This window comes from Podarcis bocagei (assembly GCF_964188305.1).
Source record: "Podarcis bocagei genome assembly, chromosome: 2".
NCBI classification, from domain to species: Eukaryota; Metazoa; Chordata; class Lepidosauria; order Squamata; family Lacertidae; genus Podarcis; species Podarcis bocagei.
This window is the reverse complement of record NC_138126.1, coordinates 97,991,764-98,006,336: the sequence shown is the minus strand read 5'-3', so window position 1 is coordinate 98,006,336 and position 14,573 is coordinate 97,991,764. Positions and strand designations below refer to the sequence as shown.

At 41.4% G+C, this 14,573-nt stretch overlaps 1 protein-coding gene across 2 annotated transcripts in view; it reads left to right on the top strand.

Annotated features, from left to right (window-relative positions):
• SAP30BP (SAP30 binding protein) overlaps nucleotides 1–12,453 on the top strand; it is a 31,504-nt gene extending 19,051 nt beyond the window's left edge. For both annotated transcript variants that reach the window (XM_081185120.1, XM_081185119.1), the window contains 7 exons: nucleotides 6,866–6,954; nucleotides 8,146–8,237; nucleotides 8,389–8,449; nucleotides 9,162–9,213; nucleotides 9,625–9,683; nucleotides 10,597–10,678; nucleotides 11,387–12,453. In XM_081185120.1, coding sequence (XP_081041246.1) covers nucleotides 6,866–6,954; nucleotides 8,146–8,237; nucleotides 8,389–8,449; nucleotides 9,162–9,213; nucleotides 9,625–9,683; nucleotides 10,597–10,678; nucleotides 11,387–11,568 — 617 coding nt within the window. In that variant the 3' untranslated portion in view covers nucleotides 11,569–12,453. The remainder of the gene's footprint in view (nucleotides 1–6,865; nucleotides 6,955–8,145; nucleotides 8,238–8,388; nucleotides 8,450–9,161; nucleotides 9,214–9,624; nucleotides 9,684–10,596; nucleotides 10,679–11,386) is intronic.
• The last annotated feature ends 2,120 nt before the right edge of the window (nucleotides 12,454–14,573 follow it).

The following is a 14,573-nucleotide window of genomic DNA, read 5'->3' as shown; positions in this document are numbered from 1 at the left end:
TCTCCAGTCTGCTGCTGCTTAGGTTTTGGAGCAGGGGAAAGAGGGAAGCCACCCCCCATTGTCAGGCCAAGGAACATTTGCTTTGGCATGCTTGTCCCTTGGAAAGTGCTGCAGCTAAAAGGGAAGGCTTCAGCTTTTGTATGCAGATACCAATCCTCTATACTGCAATACTTTACTTAAGTGCAAAGCAAAGGAGGCTCATTTCCCAAGGGGTAAAAATGTTCGTAAAAACTTCCCAGCCACTTCATTTATGCTCAGCACTCTATAGTACAGTCGTACCTTGGTTCTTGAACACCTTGGTACTCAGATGTTTTGACTCCCAAACGCCGCAAACCCGGAAGTGAGTGTTCCACTTTGCAAACGTTTTTTGGAAGCTGAACGACCGAAGTGGCTTCTGCAGGTTCCGATTGAGTGCAGGAAGCTCCTGCAGCCAATCAGAAGCAGCGCCTTGGTTTTCAAACCATTTCGGGAGTTGAATGGACTCCCGGAACGGGTTAAGTTCGACAACCAAGGTACGACTGTATAGGCACAGATTGAATTGGTCACATTTGTTAACATTTTATTCCCATTCATTCCCATTCATAGGAAATGCTACCTGTATAAACTGTGGTTTTGATACTAGTGGCTGCATCTTGCTTCTTTGAAGGATTTTCTGATGCAGCAACTAAATGTACCTTAGAGCAGGGACTCCCAAACTCTGATGTGTGAGATTCAGGTGTCCCATAGCATGTCAGTAAAAATGCAATTAAAAATCATACAGCACTTAGGACAGCACATTCCAATTGCTACAACTAGCAGAAAAATCATTAGGTTGTCGCCCACGACCCCCAGCAATTTTCAAGTAGGCAGGTGTCTTAGAGCATTATGTCTCAGTGTCTTAGAGTTAGAGCATCATGTGGTTCATTCTTCACACTACACACGGGTCCTGCTTTACTAATGTTCACTGTGTGGAAATTCACTTATCCAAATGTGAGGAATTAGTACCCAGACCTTGCTATACACACTACAGAATCAGATATCTGAACAAACAGCATTTTTTTACTTCTTTGTTTGCCTTTTCCTGGTTGGCTAAAGAATGGAGGGGGAGTCATAAGATTTTTCGGGGGGGGGGGGCTTTTGGGTGTCAAATACCCTTGTTCGGGAACGGACTACAAATTTTGCCATAGGAATCAATGGAAATTATTGGTTCATTATGCAAATGCTCACTTAACAAATGATTTCCAGGGAATTCATTGTATTTGATAATCTGGACATGTGCATATATGCAAAATTGTATAGCAGTTTTTCAGTGTATATGAAAATATACGCAGTACTCTAGAGCTTGTATACAAGAGTTGCAAATGTATCAGATTAGAAAAGATCAGAATGTGCTGATCTTGTTCTGCATTCTTGAGCCCACAAACAGAAGTCAGTAACTGTAGTGGCCTTTCAAAATTGGATGACTCAGTGGCATATTGATGCCTCATATACTTCCCTACAGTTCTATTGTTAGTTGCCAGGAAATAACGAACACCCTCTCTCCCAGGCATGAAGTTACAGCTGGCCCATCCCATTTGAGACTGAAGAGGATTTAAGTATATAAATGATGCTTCCTTTTGGGTTAGAATCGGGGGAATGTCTCAGAGTGATTTTGCACACTTGGCTGCAGTTCACCAGCTGGCTGTAAATGTGTAAAATAATTTAAAAGCACTATTTATTATTCAATGCAAGATCAATTGCAGAATGCGTTATTTAATGAAGAAGAAAGTTGACCCTCTCTCTATACCAGTGTTTCTCAACCTTGGGTCCCCAGATGTTGTTGGACTGCAACTCCCATCATCCCTGAGCTCTGGCCTTGTTAGCTAGAGGTGATGGGAGTTGTAGTTCAGCAACATCTGGGGACCCAAGGTTGAGAAAGGCTGCTCTATACAGATACCCTGTAGAAGATTTATAACTACGTAAGTGGTGAACCTGCAGTAAAATGTGATGCAGCGCTCCTCTTCAAGATAACCATCCTTTATTTCCCATCCTTCAGTTTCCCCACTCCCAATGGTCAGCATTCCATACCCACTGAGCAGACTCAATCCTTACTGCATTGTTGGTGGGATCAGTCCATCTCTGCTTAGAGTTTATTCTAAAAATACTTAAGCAAACCTTGGGGTTCCCCCAGCCTGTTGTTACCTCCCTTTTATGGGTGGGAGATGCTGCTTAGTCTAATGGCAACTAATTATAACCAATCAATAAAAGCAACCTAGTATCAATCTAGTTTCACTTTAATCCATTTAATACTAGTGGCACCTCGGTTTTCAAATGTCTCTGTTGACGAACGTTTCGGTTTTCGATCACCGTAAACCTGGAAGTAAATGCTTCAGTTTTCGAACACTTTTTGGAAGTTGAACATGCCACGTGGCTTCCGTATTGAGTTTTCAGTTATCAAACGTTTCAGAACTCGACAATCTTCCGGAATGGATTACGTTCAAAAACCAAGGTACCACTGTATTCCAGTCCATGATCTAAAATAGCCCTTAGAGTGGGGTGAATTACTGGTAATAGTAGGTAAGCTTATGGCCGTCTTAATTCCAAACCTTTGACCTGGCTAATAAAACTAGCTTTGTTCAGTTCCTCTTGTAGCCTTTTGGCAAAAACAGAAACTTAAAAGGAGTCCCCAATATTGTTGTGGAGACTTCTTCCATTATTCTTCCCTTCAGAAATTCATTGGCATAATAAACATAATTGAGAAGCATAATGATAGAATTAGATGAGCTAATTCCTTATTTCTTACTACAGATCTTTGTCTTGTTTTGGTATGCTGGAGGTACTAGCTAAAATTTGTAGATCTTGTTCGGATCCTTTGCAGTCTAGAATCAAGCAAGGAACCACTGCATTTGTCCTTAAGGCCAGCCAGCAGCTTAAATTGCTTCAGAACCTTAGCTGGAGTCAGTTATCTCTTTAGGGATTTTCATCCATATTCATGGCATGTCAAATAGCCAACTGTGGACAATTGTACAATCCCAGTTCTGTGTTTTGGTTTTCACAACCATGGGCTAGGGACACATATGGTGTCAAAAGCCTCCCTGCTACACATTTAGACATGTGATGGATTTGGGCAGCCAAGTGGCCACTAGGACACTTTAAATGTGATCATATGAGAATGATTCCCCATGGTGGGTAATTGTTTGTATCAACCCCAGTGCAAAGCTTCTGGTCTTCACAGCATGCATGGTTTGGCGTACAAGAGGCATTAAAGGCTGTATTTTGAGGAAGGATTTTAAAGGCACTAGCATTCCAAGAAAATGCTCGTGTTTTGTGAGGCAGCAAAGAGGAACTGTAAATCTTTTTGAATTGAGAGAAAAACCTGGCCCTGTTGATGGACAGGGAAGTAAGACAATAAAAGTTTTTGGCTGGTCGTAAGATGAAAGAACCGGAAGGTGATGTAGTACTATAGAAACCCTTGAAGTGGCCAGTAGATTACTAAGGAAGGAGAAGGATGCCTGTCTGATTTGTGGGTAAAAAGCCAACTGGGCAGATCAGGTTCCTTATATATATGGCTTGTATTCTAGCAATACAATTCCAGTTGTAGATTTAGCCCCAGCTTATTGGTATATGTTCCCTGTGGCTTCCATTGCCTTAGCCAAGCCCTTAGTCAAACCATAGCTTCAAGGTATGAATAATTATTTACTTCACAAGCCAGAGGTTGGGTGTGCCTATAATGGTGAATCATGCTGATATTCAGCTTCCTGCATTCCCCTTGCAGTACGCCTTAGGCTGGAAGCCAGCGGGCGCACACACCCAGTCAAACGGTACAACCAATGTCAGGTCAGCACACCTGACTGGCACAAAAGTGGATTTGATCTTTGGGGGAAATGACAGGCTGTATAACGCACAAAATGTCTGAAAGTGCGCCCTGGCAACATATATTCGTTTCCATTTATTGTGGAATTAAGGTGAAGGCAGCAGGTGTTATACACCCCAATGTTGTACAGTGGTGCCCCGCAAGACGAATGCCTCGCAAGACGGAAAACCCGCTAGACGAAAGGGTTTTCCGTTTTGGAGGTGCTTCGCAAAACGAATTTCCTATGGGCTTGCTTCGCAAGACGAAAATGTCTTGCGAGTTCCTGCGGTTTTTTTCCCCTTTTCTCCCCTTTTTCCCCAAGCCGCTTAACAGCTGATCTGCTAAGCCGCTTATCAGCTGATCCCGCTAAACCGCTTATCAGCTGATCCACTAAGCCGCTAATAGCGCTAATCCGCCAATCCGCTAATGGGCTTGCTTTGCAAGACGAAAAAAACGCAAGACGAAGAGACTCGCGGAACGGATTCTTTTCGTCTTGCGAGGCACCACTGTACATTTCACACCTGCTGTAACAAAATTTATTCCTGAGACTACCGCCTTGATTTCAGTACATTGATAAACAATTGGTTCTTGGTTATCTTTCTGTGTCACTCAGGAGATTGTATAGGGGCTCCCTTGGGGCACTTTTTATGGCTTCTTGTTAACTTTTGTTGCTGTTATAAGAAGCGCCTGACGCACAAGTCTATCACCATTTCCTCTTGAGTGCAGATTGGCATGCGGAGAGAAGGTGGCACATAATCTTAAAACAGAAAAGAGCGAGGCTGAGAATGGGGAGGGGGATAGTGAAAAGTGCACAAGTCTGAATTCTGAAACAAACCTTCAGCCATATAAAAAGCTAAGTCTCAAAAGAATGCTTCTTGATTCCCTTACACACTGAGCTCTGGTGTAGTCAATCATAGGAGAGCGACCAAATTTCAGGTGTTAAAATATTAACCTATTCACTACCAAAGAAGCTCATTAAATAGATTAGATTTATTTAGAAAGCATGTGCAAGGATGCAATAAAATCCCAAACCAAATTATTAGAGGAAAACATATATAGATGAAACTAACAGTATTTGCTGCCTAATTGTAAATGCCATCTCTCTAGCATGCCACTTCTGGCACTGTTTGCCATTCCCTGAGCTCCCGTCAGTGTCTTCTGTAGAACAGTATTAAATCCTTTTCCTGCCTAACAAGGACCCTCAAGAAAACACAAAAGCCTAATACCTAGCTAGCTTTAAATTGCACATGAGGTTTGGGTATCTGACTTCATTAAAGTCTTTTAAAAAATCACCTTTTCCCTCAGATGTCTGGTCTCCGTTGTAATGAAACATCGGGTACCACCACTTGGTACTTGAGACGTTCTTAATTAGAAATGAACACACCCCTCACATCACTGGCTTTGTAACCTATAACAAGTCCGTAGCTTGTTGTCAAGGGGCTCTGGAGCCAAACTGTGTTCCTCTGGGGATGTTGGCAAGATTTCTATTCTTCACAGAAGCACATTCTCTGGAAATGCCAAAGGACATTTCTTTGTTACTTTTGACTGCTAGCAAACTTAACCCTAAATAGCATCCTAATGGAAGAGCATGGTGCTGGAGAGGAGGGCGTGGGAGATGCCCAAATTGCAGAATTCTGAAGGCAGAATTAGAATTTTAAACTGAGGCCCAGGTGTTTGTTTGCCTTTGGTTACGGTGGATACAAACATGACAAGACACCAGTGGTAAAAAGCTAGAAGCAGATGCACGGCTAAGTCTTCAGACAGTTCTATATGCTCATGTTTGTACAGCCGTCCTGTCTTCAAAAGGTTCAGAGCCGATAAGAGTAATAGGAATGTAGCAGAATATTTTGCCCCTCCATCCTTTGATGGACATAAGAGTCAGTCTTTCAGTTAATATTAACTGGAAGCAAGTAGTGTAATACAGTTGGTTGTGCCTGCCTGCTACTGGGGAAATCTTTCTGCCGACAGATGCTGTTTACGATGTAAACATTACTGCCCCAAAACTAGGAAAGTTCTAATCATGTTATTATTATATTATTTAAAAAACGGAAAAATGCAGTGGAAAAGGGATTTCCAGGATGGATGCCCCCACCCTGCCCACTTTTTAAGTAGCAGCCTGTTTTCAAGCTCAAAGAAAAGCATTCGTTCACAAACGGCATATTGTCTGAGCTTTTCAGGCCAAGACTGAAGGCAGAGCCTGATGCCAAGGAAAGGGACAAGAGCGTGGTACACAGTGTCGCCTTGGAATAATGTCCTTTTGAAGAGCAGCCTTTTTCCTGTACTTGTAGAAACATTGTGTCTAATTCTCTCTATCACCAACAGCCCACATGCATTTAAGAACAAAACCTGGACGCTGCTGCATGTTGGTCAGGTTATGCCCCTATTTTGGCAGTTGTGATACATTTTAAACAAGAAATGTTCAGCATTTGACCTGTATCTTGTTCCAATTCTCTCTCAACAATTCTCTGCTGCATTCAGTTCTTTGATAAACTTCAGGCTTTCACTTATCCCTTTTAAAAACTGATTTGCCCACATAAGTTTAGAACCATCATATTTTGAAATGCAGATTTTGGAAATAATTGCAATGCCAAAATTCTTGGTCATCAATATTGGGTGAAATATTTAACTGGCAAGAGGCACTGATCAAACTTCTCGATGCTCCCGTGGTAGTTCTTAAACTGAACAAAGTTTAAACAATAATTGTCTGTGGCTAGCAATTTGCTTTAAGAATAATCAGCAGTTGTTGCATTTATTAGGTACTGTGCCTTGCATATGAACCAGTTGTCATCGTGATCTAAACCAATGCTAATAATATATGATAGTAAATATGAAAAACACTTTCCCCAAAAAATTAAAGCTGAAGAATTGCGTTAAAGATAGAAGCATTGAGCTTCCAGTTTCCTGCATGTCTGCCAATGCACTTGCTTCTCAGTCTTCAGAAACCACTGACAAAAAGGGGATTGTTTCTTTTTAAGATCAGAAGTACAGGAACTTAACATGCTTAAATCTCTTTAATGCTCTTTGCTATTCTAATGGCCTCCTTTCTATTTCTAGCTTCCTTCTCTGAGCGAGTAAGAAACATGTCTCCTGATGAGATCAAAATTCCTCCAGAACCCCCTGGCAGATGTTCCAACCACTTACAGGTCAGCTTCATTTTTCATTTTTCAAATCCTATTTCTGTAACCCATGTCATATATTGTATCTTGTTGAGGTTTTGACTGTAACTCAAAATTCCACAAAGGTTGCTGGTGTTCTTAACCACCTTTTTTGTTTCAGCCAGCCTTACAAATAATTATTGAATTTGCATATTCTTGCTGAGCAAGGCCTTCCTACCTTTGCCTTCCTACCCCAAGCCCTACCCAACCCCCTGAAAATCCACTCATGAAGGTCAAGGAGCCTTCTGGGATGGTGTACAATATGGTATGGAGAACTAAAATGGGCATGAGACATAGTGGGAATCTGGTCCTCCTCTGCCTTTGAGCTAGGGCACTGTCAGTGGGCGGTTCCCTAAACCGAATGGATGGAAGGTTCCCTGCTCCTGATGGGATTACACACCCTCTGAATGAGTGAATATGCAGCTTCTGGATCCATTGCTGTCACCTGAGGCTCAGGTGGCCTCCGTGATGCAGAGTGCCTCCCATCAGCTTCGGCCGGTGCAGAATTCAGCAGCCAGGTTGCTTACCGAGGCAAGATAGTTTGAGCATATAACGCCAATCCTGGCCCAACTGCATTGGCTGCCAATTAGTTTCTCAGCCTAATTCAAAGTGTTGGTTATGACCTATAAAGTCTTAAATAGCTCAGGACCACAATATCTCAAGCACTGCTTCTCCCTATATGAACCAACCTGGACCCTGTGATCGTCATCCACAAGAGGTCCGGAGGCTGGCAACATGAGAACGAGCCCTTTCTGCGGTGGCTCAATGCTTGTGGAATGCTCTCCCCAGGGAAGCTTGCCTTGTGTCTTTAGGCAAATATATTTAGGCGAATCCCTCATCTCCCAGGCCTTTGGCTCATTAAACAATTTATGGCCATTTAAATTGGGGGGGGGGGAGGGTTTGTGTTACTTTTTAACTATGGTATGTATTTTTGTGTTTCTAAATAGTAAAGAGCCCTGTGATCCTCAGATGAAGGGCAGTATAGAAAATTTTATTAATAATAATAATAACATAAAGAACAGATAAAGGTGTGTATATTGCTTTTAAGTGTAAAAGAACCCGTTTGGGCAGACGGGAGTGTGCCATTTAACTTCTCTTTCAATACATGTGTGTTTGCTGTGAAGCATTCTGGAATATTGCCACTGCTTTGTATTGATTCTATGACTCTTTTCTGTGTAGGACAAGATACAAAAGCTGTATGAGAGGAAGATAAAAGAGGGCATGGACATGAACTATATCATTCAAAGGAAGAAAGAGTTCCGCAACCCAAGGTAAGACTGTCTGGTTGCATCTAAAGGGTTCCACAAGCTACATATGGTCCTCTTCTATATTTTTAACCTCTTCAGTGAGGGGAGGGCCTAGTTAGACATGAATAAAGATGTGCAATGCTGAAAAATAATGTATTTTGATTGTTTATTTCAGCATCTATGAAAAGTTGATCCAGTTCTGTGCGATTGATGAACTTGGCACAAATTACCCCAAGGTGAGTGGAACAAATAACTTGGGTGGGGAGGGGGGATGTTAGATGGGATTCCTGACGTCTGTGAGAATAGGTTCCTATTCTCCAGGTTTTTTGGACAGCTGGATGAAACAGTCCATTGAATGCAAGCAGTTTCCTGTCTTTAATACCTCACACCATTAGAATTGATGAGGGGGAGAGCAGGACCATACTCACTGGTCCCGTCCCTTCCCATCATCCAGCTCTGTCAGTATACGCATTTGAAGATAAACACGTGGGTTTGGAACTTTGCATGATTTAGGATCCTAGCCATGACGAAGATGCAGTAGAGGGGATGGGGCGAGTGAACACACCCCCACTCTCACCTCACGCAGTTCTGGCTAAATACCCTCTGCACAGAATTTAGTACAGTCTCAACGTTCTACTGTTACTGAGTTACTCTTCCCCATAGTTGTGCCAAAGTACATGACCTGATCAAGACGTTTAAGGGATGAACGTTCTGTGACAGCTAATCCCCTGGCCATCATTCTCTGTCCTTTAGCACCACCTTTCTTTCCCATTTAGATTCTAGTTGTTAGGATAATGTTGTAACGTCTATAAACTTTTATATATTGACTTTTTTTTTAAGGAAATAAACAAAACTGGAATGCAGAATTAAGAGCTTTATCTTCTAACTTGATAGATTGTATATCTTAAAATTCATATTTACATAACTTTTCTTTCTCTTCTCTTTTAGGACATGTTTGATCCTCATGGGTGGTCTGAGGACTCCTATTATGAGGCACTAGGTATTGCATCCAGCTTTTGTTTTGATACTCTCTCTAGTGTTTGTGAATGATTCTGGAACTTCAGAGATGGTTTAATTGAACCTATTTATCTGTACAGTGCCTTTTCTTTAAGGAGCTCAAAGCACTGTACTTGAGGATCTATACCATTCCCCCCCCCCCTTTATCTGAATGGGAAGAAACTAGCTGCTTGTTGGCTGTGTCCTGGGGAGAATATTTTTATTGGAAAGGGCTCTACACTGAAATTTTTTGGGGGGGAAGCAGGCACACTTAAGAATCCATGCTATCAGTATCTTCTTAAGTGTTGTAGCCCTGTTGATCCTCCTGACATGGGAAGCTCTAATAGGGATTCAGAATTGCTTTGCGGTGTTGAATCTACTGAGTGTGCTCACTGTTCTGTGGTTCTATTTCCAGCGAAAGCACAGAAAATTGAAATGGACAAGCTGGAAAAGGCCAAGAAGGAGCGAACTAAGGTACCAGATTATAACTTCAAAATATAGAGAAATTATTTTGATATGTGCTCCTTCTACTGAACTTAATCCAACTGCTTAGCCACCCAATCACAAAATTTCTATTAGTCACACTGAGCAAATCAGAAATTTGCTTTTTATATGGGTTTCCAGTATTCTTGAACCAAGAGCATGAGATGTTATTTGTGATACTTCACAATTTATCTATGCATTCATCCAGAGCCACCCCATTGCTATCCATCATAAACAGAGCAGACTTAATTAGGAGAGGCCTGAATTTGTGTACATTACCTAAATAGTTAGCAAGACATGCACACCCCTTTACATAGTAGTTTAGAGGTTTCTGGCAGCAGATATTTCTGTGGCTAACTTCTTTGTCTCCGTCATTCAGTTTGCCCCTTCCTGTAATAAGTGCCCAGCTCTGTGATATTGTTTTCTCCCATGATCATAGACTTGGAGAAGTGTGCTCAGACTGTGGTTTCTCTGGTTGCTAGATTGTAATCTGTAATGCAGACCATGTAAGTCATGCATGTAGAGACATGAATTGCAGAAGCATAAATTGTACAGTGAAGGAACGTGAGATTCTAACCTCATTATTTGAAGTATCTTATGGGATTAGAGAAGGACTAGAATTTGTCACTCCAAAATCGCTCCATCTGAGTCTGAAGATGGAGTTGGTTACCTTGTCTGCTGTGTGGGTGTGTACACACCCACACACACACAAAGCTTTTATTAACTACTAGCAGCTAGTTATATCTGTGTTTTCATTTATTGAATCTCTAACAACTTATATAGTTGTGTGTCTTCAACAGTCAACAAAGATGTCCTGCTCATAAACCCTTTTTTGCCATGTTCCTAATGCCAACGAATAGGTATCTTAAGTACAGAATATGATTTGCTTCCACTTCTTTTCTAGATTGAGTTTGTAACAGGCACTAAGAAAGGAACAACAAATGCTCCCTCTACAACCACCACAACAGCCAGCACTGCAGGTGGTGGTAAGTTAAACATCATGACTTTGCATCTTAACTCTGGAATCTTAACTCTGGAACACACAAAAGCCATGGAATCTTCATATGTCTCTTCCTTTTGGCATTTACTGTGAGAGAGCAAATAAACTGCAAATTATGTTTGGCACCTGAAAAGTTTGCCCCCCAAAAACTACAGGATCTGATTTTTTTTTTTTATGAAAGCAGAAAACTCTGATTCTGCAGCCAATACAAACTGAGTAACTTAGAACAGAATTCATGAAACTGTAAAATTAAGTATCTTATGTAATCCTATCTGCAGAAGTTGAGCATTCTTACCAGAACAAGCATGCTGATAGACACTGGTAGAAGTATTTTGGAAAAAAGGGGGGTAGATCACTGCCAGATTTTAATTCTGAAAGTAGATCACAGTCCCTCGGGAGTTGGCCACCCTTGGACTAGTAGAATCCTTCTCCCTGATGTACTAGACTCTCACTAATAGGGGGTTACTGATATGAAGAAATAATTCAGTTATATGCATTCTGCTACCAGAATTCTAAATTGGGACAGTCATAGGAGGGCTGTGCAACATGCTTTTTGGAGCATGTAAGTTGGTTCTGTCAGCATGGAATGGCTGAAAGCGTCATCATTTAAGGGTTGCTCTTCAAGGAACAGTGACAAAAAGCATCTTGTCTGATCTTGGCTGCTGAAATTAATGCTTGCTTTTTACATACACAGATGCACAGAAGAGGAAAAGCAAGTGGGATTCTGCCATTCCTGTGACAACAATAGCTCAACCCACCATTCTCACTACTACTGCAACACTGCCAGCTGTGGTAACTGTCACAACCAGTGCAAGCGGCTCCAAAACAACGGTGATCTCTGCAGTTGGCACCATAGTGAAAAAGGCAAAGCAATGACGAGTGCAGTGAAGAGACTGACTTTGATTCATGCCAAAAGCACCACTTGCAGAAGTCAGAGGGGTAGGAGATACTCTCCTTCTGGTGCAAAAACGAAAGACTGTTTAAAAAATGGACACACAAGAAGAGGAGGAGGTGGCTATGCATAATCACAACAGATATCTATGCGTGAAGAAGCTCTCTTTGTTGGAGGAGCTGCCCCTTACTGAGTTGCGTGCAATGAAATGTCAGTGTGTAAATATTAGTTCACTAAATGTTGTATTATAATTGTGACTGTCTTAGGATCCTTTGAACTCTGTGAAATGAGAACTTGAGCAAGAAACTACTGAAGTCAATCAGTTGCACTGTGAACCATTCAATACTAAGTGACATCTACTTGCTCTCGCTTCTCATCTCTGCCTCCAGCAATTACAGGCAGGGGTGCCTTATTCAGTTTTCCTGCAGATAATTGTAAGAGTCATAAAGAATTGATTGTATATAGGCTCACTTTCATGCAAACCATGATAGACACTTGTGTGGATTGCCCTTATGTCTCCTATTTAGTTTCAGTCATCTGGGGCTGAAAGCCTGGACATTTGAAACTGCAAATCAACACTGATGTTTATGTCTAGCCGTTCGAGAACCATTGCGCATAATTTGGACTCTACTGAGGAGAAGGAGCTTGTGAAACAGAAAGAAGCACCAAGTAGTTTCTACAGATGTAAGCTGGTGCCAGAGCTCATTTGCCCCCTTTAAATGTCAGTGTGCATGTTAGTGACATAGGTACCAAACTGTATAATTGCAATAATGCTGCCATTTTCACCATTCTAATGACAAAGATGCTGTTGATTTGTATAAGCTTTCTTACCTGTGTAACTGAACTTTGGAATATAAAAACATTTTTTTTTATTAAAAAAAAATGTCATTTTTTGCTGCCGGTGTTTAATCTTCCATTCTAACTGGTAGAAGAAGAAAAAATTCCTTCCTTCCTGTAGCACCTTAAAGACCAACTAAGTTAGTTCTTGGTATAAGCTTTCGTGTGCATGCACACTTCTTCAGATACACTGTGTATCTGAAGAAGTGTGCATGCACACGAAAGCTTATACCAAGAACTAACTTAGTTGGTCTTTAAGGTGCTACAGGAAGGAAGGAATTTTTTTTTTAATTTTGACTATGGCAGACCAACACGGCTACCTATCTGTAACTGGTAGAAGAAAGTGTAACACAGGTGGAGGAGAAAATTCTAGGGGTGCTGTTGCTATACTGTTGCTATACTTTTAACTCATAGAGTCAAATACAGTGGTACCTTGATTTAAAGAACAGCTTAGTTTATGAACAACTTGGATTAAGAATGCTGCAAACCCAGAAGTAGGTGTTTTGGTTTGTGAGCTTTACCTTGGAAGCAGAACATGTCCCACTTCCTGTTGAGTGTGTTCCATTTGTAAATTGAATCCCCTGCTGCTATGGGAAAGCATGCCTTGGTTTAAGAATGTTTTGGTTTATGAAAGGACTTACAGAACGGATTAAGTTCATAAACCAAGGTACCACTGTACTCAGTCATTTCTATTAACATAGCTGACTACTGTCTAAAAATTGGACATAAGAGCCCTGTTCCCACACAGTGGCCAGCCAGACTTCAGGGAGGAAGTCCACAAGCGGAACATGACAGCAACAGCATTCTGCTAATGATTCCCAGCAACTAATATTCAGAGGCATCAAGTCTAGCAGATTTAATTGGTCTGCAACCCTCTTTTAAAACGATCCAAGTTGATAACCATCTATGGAAAATGACAGTGTAAAAGCTTAGGCCTAAAAGCACAAGAAAGGTGGTGTATACTGGGAACTATGTACTGCAAAGTGCTCCAAGGGGAGGCTTCAGATGGTCAGAATGCAGCCTCTCAAGTCTTCTTGTGCACTACCTTGATTCTATCCAGAGACAGTTCATGCTACTGGTTTGAATATGTGAATGGTGTAGGCCTTTATACCTCAGCTAGCCTCTCCTCCATATATGTTAACATCAACAAAATGCCTTTGGAGATTACATCTGTGCACTGTTGGCACAGAAGCTCCTTACTAATGGGGCCGGTTATGGAATGAGTTTCCTTGGCATGTCTACCAGTATTCACTCCTGCAGTCTTTTCAGAAGATTCTAAACCAAAACACTCCCTGTCCCAATAGTCTTAAAAAGTGTCCCATTGATTGCAATCCTCTGCACACTTGCCTTTGAGTAAGCCCCAGCTATGCCTAAGATTATCAGTCCTCTGCTGCTGTCAGTCCTCCGTATTAACTTAGCTGCTCCTTGACTTGGGGTGTAGCTGACTTTTTAAATTTGTTTTTTCATACTTGGTTTTATTATATTGATTTTGTAAATTGCTTTGAGCAAAGAGAAGAAAGCTTGGCATGTTTTTTTATATTAAAAAAATACTTACAGGTCAACATTCTTGCCTCTGTGCTTATCAAAACAGGAGTGAAAATAAAAAGTATGGAGATTTTGTAAAGGCTCAGAAGGGCATGCTCTGGATTGCTTTCCTTTCCACACCCCTCTTCTGAAAAATGATGCTGTTTGTGAGAGATCGTTCTGCTGAGCTTTATCATATATCCTCTGACAACTCCCTCGCTGCCCTCAAAATGAGTCAGAACTGCTGCTGCTATTGAGTCTCCTGGAGGAGACGCTTTATAGTCAGATACAGATGCTTTCTTGTGGCTGACTAGCTGTTCCTTGTTTTCATATTCATATTCAACTGTCAGTGCACCCACTGAAAGGAACGTTTCTTAAACCCATGTGTTAAGTCTACTTGGAATAAAACTTAGTTGACTACCACCTTTTGTTATGGTTTAACCTGCTTTTAAATCTTCGGCACAACTCTGGCTATTTTCACTGCATGCCCATAGTGAGTATGAAACTAATAGCAATTTGCTAAGATGCTGTGGCAAAGTTCCTCTCTGCCCTGCTACCCCTCCAAGTCTGTTCCAGATTATCAACTTGATGCCATGCTCTCCATGATGAAGGGAACCCTCTGGAAAGA